This window comes from Sturnira hondurensis, unplaced genomic scaffold (assembly GCF_014824575.4).
Source record: "Sturnira hondurensis isolate 20B ecotype Veracruz unplaced genomic scaffold, ASM1482457v3 Scaffold0000780, whole genome shotgun sequence".
Classification (NCBI taxonomy): domain Eukaryota; kingdom Metazoa; phylum Chordata; class Mammalia; order Chiroptera; family Phyllostomidae; genus Sturnira; species Sturnira hondurensis.
Window position 1 is genome coordinate 12,971,446 of NW_028073411.1, and position 6,000 is coordinate 12,977,445.

Genomic DNA, 6,000 nt, shown 5'->3' on the forward strand with positions numbered 1-6,000 from the left:
GTTGTAGCAAATGGCAGAATGTCCTCCTTTCTCATGGCCAAATAATAATTCCACTGTATATACATCTGCATCTTTGTAGACCACATTTTATTTGTCTTTTCTGCTATTGTTGGACACTTGGGTTGTTTCCATATCTTGGCTGTTGTCAATAACACTGTGATAAATGCAATGGTGCATGTATCCTTTTGAATTAGTATTTTCATTTTCCTTGGATACCCAGAATTGGAACTGTTGAACCATGTGGTAGTTCTGTATTTAATTTTTAGAGGAATCTCCATAGTGTTATTTATAGTGGCTGTACCATTTTACATTCCCACCAGCAGTGCAGAAGGGTTTCCTTTTCTCAGCATCTTCCCCAGGACATCTCTTTCGTTCTCGATGGTGGACATTCTAACAGGTATGAAGTGGTAGCTCATTTTGGTGTTAATTTGTATTTCCCTGTTGATTAGCGATGTTGAGCATCATTTTCATGTACTTCTTGGCCATTTGGATCTCAAAGACTAGGGGAAAAAGATAAGTTCAGATTTTATGTTTTTTGTTTACATATGCCATGTAGATATAAAATAAAATATATAGAGAGAGACAGAGAGAGGAAGGGAGGGGAGGAAGAAAAAAGGAAGGAAGGAGGGAAAGGAGGGAGAAAGGGAGGCAGGGAGTGGAGGGGGAGAGAGAGCAAGCTTGTGCCCAGTTTTTGTGGGTTTATGCCTTTTAAAATATTCCTGAGGGAATGTGGTGTAATGTTTAAAAGTGTTTTTATTTATTTTATAGGAAAGGAGGAAAATGTAGACACTCACCAGTCATGTGGAAATGGATGCTACAGTATCCATTTGTTGATGACAAATAGTTGTAATAAGGCCTTTTAGTCTTAGTTCCATCCACTGATTATTTAAAGAGATTATTTTAGTTCTAACCTAGACCACTCCTGTTTAGGGGTCATATAAATTGAGCTATCAGCCTGTCGTGTATGGAAGAGAAAGGGGAAGAGGGAGAAATGAAAGGAAATGAAGTTTGTGAATACAGCAGATGTTTTTTTGAGGGTCTGCTTTGTGCCTGGGACCACACTAGAATCTGAGGATACGGGGATGAGTAAGTTGAAGTCCTTGTCCTCAAGGAACCCCCAGCACAAGGGGGGGGCAGACAGATATTTAAACAATAAGTGTATCCTCGTTTCATGTCTTACAACTCCCAATTTAGTTAATAGTTTTATTTTTATTATTTATCTGTCCTTTCTTTTCTCTTTCCCAACCATTCTTCTCTGAGACGGTGTAAAAGTTAGGAATAGTTAATAAATGCCTGGTTTCCGAGATTGTTCAGATTTTTCTGTTTACGAAGTAGTTTAGTCTTGAGGATAAAAAATAAATTTACTGCTGCGATTGTCTCAGAGGTTTGGCATTCAGCTCTTTAACAATGCATTAGGTGGTCTAAAAAGAAAATGCGTGGTCTTAATGTCAGATCTCGTTCTTGCTCCTCTCTGTTGTGACAGGATTGACGTGGTGTTCCAGCACACCGCTGCTCTCCTCTCAGGGCCACTGCGTGGTGTCACTCCGTGGACTGATAGCAGAGAGTAACTGAGTGTACTTCATGGCTCCAAAAATAAAAGTTGATGTTTTGTAGGTAACATTTTCTCTGAAAACATCAGTGAATGACTTTTAAACAAGCTGTCTGCTGTGCAGTCACCTGTCGTGAAGTTCATGGCGTGGAAATTCCGCCTCATTCCTCCCGGCAAAGCCTTGCTTCTGGCTTCCAGTCCAGAAACTTTGTACAAAGCTATATGTCAAACAACCAGCACCCGCAAGAAAGATGTTGCCTTTTTAGTTCTTCGTGAATTTGATGAAAATGATTGGTGGATAACCACGCCATTTGTGTTAGTCAGTATTTTGACCGAGTCTCTTGACCAGAGAGAGGTCAGTAACCTGGTTGTGTTTATAGCATGGGGTTTAAACCAACATTCTGGAGGATTAATGCATTGCTTACTGATTATGAAAACCCCTTTTCTTTATGGTGACCCACAGTTTGTCGTGAAGCAGTTAGGTTCGGGTAGGGCAGGTGATGCTGTTTGGTTTTTCACTGACACGCCCGTCCCCCAGTACCTTAGGTTGCAGTCGGCAATGCTTCTCTTGATCGCGTCAGGCTGAGCGCCTAGGAAATCACGAGTCTTGTCCAAAAGTCAGTACCGCCGGCTGGAGAACTGCAGCAGAGCCCACTCAAAGCGGATACACTGTAGCGGCCTGCTCCTGCACTCCGGTTGTCTCTTCAGTCTTCGTAGATGTTATCACAACCAACAGCCTTCTTAACATGTTTTTCTACATGTGTTTATTAGTAGGTGCTGTTATGGAGCCCGAGTTTTCTGAAGTAAGATTTGAAGTTGAAAAAAAAGGAGAGATAGTTTCAAGTTTAAATCTTTGAAGAGTGTGGGATCTCTGTCGTGCTTACTTGTCATGTGCAGTCTTTTTGCTTTGAGGATTATAGCAAATAAAAACCTAACAAAGCATTGCTTCTTTATTTAGCAGAGCTCTTAGGTATTTGAAAAAAAAAAACAGCTGTTGTGTTTAAATACTGTACTGTATGTCAGGATTTTTTTTAATGATAGAAAAGGACATTTTGAACTTGTTTATTTTTATGTGGAATTTGAAATGTGGATGCTAGGGTTGTGAGGAATGGGGCAGTGGGCGGCATCAGGAGATCATTGACCAGTAATAAGTATTATTAAATATGCAACAATTGTAAATGCTGTGTGGCTTCCTCTGATACATGAGTCCTCTCCCCACCTCCACAGAAAATTGTCACTCCATCCTCCACGTTACCAAACGTAAGTCCCTTAGTAAAGCACGTATCTGCGTACCAATTCCTCTTCCCATTAGGGCCACAGCAGCTTGTGAACTGACCCCGTGTACCTTCCCTGCACGTCCCCAGTGTAGAGGGGCTGGCACCTGGTGCGTCCTCAGGAATGTTTATCGCAGGAAATGGAGTTAATACTTTTGCTGCACTTTAGCATAGAAAAGCAGCATGATTCTTGGTTTTTCTCTGAAATACTGTGAATTGTATATATTATTTGTAATTATCATATAAAAACTAGAACTCACAACTTGTAGGAAGTTCAGCAGGCATGTCTATTTTAACAATTAAATAGAATTATAAAGAATAATGTTTCTTGGATCTTTATTTTCTTTCTTTTATGTGTGTACATTCTTCTGTTTTCTTTTGTGGCACGGTTAAATTTATGTGTATATTTCTTTTTCTACATTGGTGTTCCCTTCTGTTTTCAGTCATTGAACATACTTTCTGTTTTTTCTTCTTCATTTCATTTATGTTGTATGGAACTGACAGCATATTGTCAGGGCAGAAATAGTGAAGTACCGGGAGGAAGACCATCAGCGCACCGACTCTGCTCAGAGTAGACTCTGTTCAGTGCAGTAGTGCAGGTATTAACGGCTAAACTGTTGCACTTGTGGGGCGGGGGAGGGTGGTGAGGACTAGTGAGTGCTATCTTGTTCTTTTTCCCTGTGAATAGGGAAGTTCAAATGATTATTGTACATTATTGGAATTAATATTGCATAGGTCCTGTTTTAGAACTTTGAAAAATTGATCCTTTGCCAGGAGACTTACGAATTAAACAAGAAATTGGGAACAAATTAAAATCACATTTCAGTTACTTTCACACATATTCGTCTTTACGGTTGTGTTTATTACCTGTGCAGTGAAGTGGAGAAGTGAGGCAGTTATTTCATTATTCATTCCTTACCATTTTTCCTGAAATAGCTGGTAATTGAAAGAGTATTTTTAAAATTTGCCTTGAATTACCCTTCTCTGTATGCTTGTTTGTGCAGACTAAGTAAAAGCATTCAAAACAGTAAAGTATTTGTTTTAATTTAAATTATTACTTAGAGAGGAATCTTAGGTCATATTGCTAAATTTATCATTTAAGATAATCCTTGAATGTGGGCTAGAGGGAAGGAAGGAAGAGTCAAAAGTATCATTTGGCTTAAATTATTTTAAAAATGAGTATGCAGTAATTTTCTAAATTTCTTATTCTATATTTTGTTAGTCATTATTCATAACCCATTAGTGAGCTGTGTGAAAGTAATTTAAGGATTTGGGAGGCAAGTTTTAAATATTGAGTTGCTCAAAACATTTCTCCTTGGTATGTGATTCCTCTTTAGCATTTATACCTCTTCTCACTAACTCACTAATTGCTGTGGTAAACATTCTAAAAATGTTGTGGCTAGGGATAGTGGCTTATGGAAATTTTAATATATAATGACATTTTTTACTTTTAAATAACGAAGTCTTGCCTATCAGTTAAATATATGAATGAATATTTAATTCCTTCACTTGAAGTTATAACCAGGGTTTAGTATTTCATATTAATTTGTCAGGTTTTTTATTAGACTTGTGATAACCTCAAACTTATGTCACAAAGTCAGGGAAGACTCAATGAAGAAGTTGTTATTAGATACTTAAAAAACCCAGCCCCTTCCCTCCCAGCCCTGGCTTGGCCTGTTTGTTCTGGTTGGTTCTTTTGATACCAGCTCCTGCTTCACTTGTGATGTCTGTCATCAGGAGTTCACCTAAGTTCAGAAAATAAAAATACACTTTAAGGAGCTCTTTCTAAATGCTCTGATGTCCTGATAATAACTCTGTTTTCTTTTACGACAGAGGGTGGTGAAGGCAGATATTGTAAACTACGACCAGGAGCCTGTGTCGAGAACTGTTAGCCCTCCCAGAAGCTCCATGTGTGCGGTTCAGTGAGTGCGCCGTTCTCTGGGATTGGTCCCCCCGCCTGCCCCTCGCCTCCGTGTGGGCCAGAGGCCCGCTAGGAGCTGTTTTATCGGTGACCATCTCTGTAGTTCAGTTAGCACTTCCCTCCCGCTCGCTTCGTCGTTAGGTGTTGCCTCACAGCCGCAGCTCCTTGGACTGGAAAGAACTCAACTTCGGGACCACACACTTTGAATCCAAAATGGAAGGCCCGTTCTCTGGAATTAGACTGCTCCATTGAAAAAGAATAATGTTGGTTCTCTTTAATGTCCTCACTTTTTTTTTTACCCAGATGTCAGTTTTTTAAAACAAATATGGAAACTATCCAAGTGTCGATCATCAGGATTTTGCCAGAGCACATTTTCATTTTCTTATCGGAACTTACACATGGCAAAGTATGCTTCAGAGTACAAGCATTTAAACAAGTAATATATTTTTATCTACAAATACTAAAGAAGGAAAACCTTTTGCTATCAATATTGAGTGAAAACACATAAAGCTGTGTCTAACTGAAAATGCTTGAAATAAAGCTGTAATAGAAATATATTTTTTTCATTTTTTTACAAAAGGACCTAAATTGTTTATATTGTGTTGATAGCTCACGAAGTGGTGAGGATTTGATACTGTATTTTTACCACTGTATCATGGTCGTGGTGTGTCATGGGATGCTCGGGTGAGGGCCTCACTGGTCCGTTAGCGTCCAGCCGGTGCTCCCCGGGACTCGCTCCTGGGTACCGGCCGTGGCAGCCGAGTGCCCTCGGGACAGCATGTGACTGTTGTTGGATCATTGAGGGTCGGACTTGTACCTGATGTTCAGACGTTTTTCTTCCGCAAATAAACTTATTTAATCTACTTTTTGTGGGGATTTTTCTTTCAGCCATCTCCCTTCTGGTTACAGAACACAAAGCGTATTTATCTGATACATCAGGGATTGTGTGAAGTTTAATATGCACTCAGTCACTTGGAGTCTCGAGGTCATTGTGTTGTATGGACTCGAGTCCAGACTCCGTGGCCTGGCATCTCAGGGGCTGCATGGCAGCGCGCCCTCCCTCGCTCCATGCCTGCCAGCCTTCCGGGGGCGCCCTGCCTCTGCGCACGGAGACTCAGCCCTGCGTGCTGCGTGCTGCTCGGCCTTCCCGCCCACCTGCACAGGTCCCTCTGCGTGGAGCTCCTCCCTCCTCTCCGGACGTCTGCCCTCTGCCGGCCAGCCTTCGGTCATCACGAGGGCTGGGCTTTTCCTGGTCA

The 6,000-nt window shown here is 40.9% G+C and overlaps 1 protein-coding gene across 2 annotated transcripts in view; it reads left to right on the plus strand.

The window, feature by feature from the left end:
* Positions 1-5,608, plus strand: part of RAB28 (RAB28, member RAS oncogene family) — an 80,738-nt gene extending 75,130 nt beyond the window's left edge. Inside the window, exons 7-8 of one of the 2 annotated variants that reach the window (XM_037045808.1) lie at positions 3,328-3,422; positions 4,657-4,738. In XM_037045808.1, the coding sequence (XP_036901703.1) occupies positions 3,328-3,417 (90 nt within the window). In that variant the 3' untranslated portion in view covers positions 3,418-3,422; positions 4,657-4,738. Of the gene's footprint in view, positions 1-3,327; positions 3,423-4,656 lie in introns of both variants that reach the window. The other variant, XM_037045799.1, reaches the window with a different exon arrangement.
* The last annotated feature ends 392 nt before the right edge of the window (positions 5,609-6,000 follow it).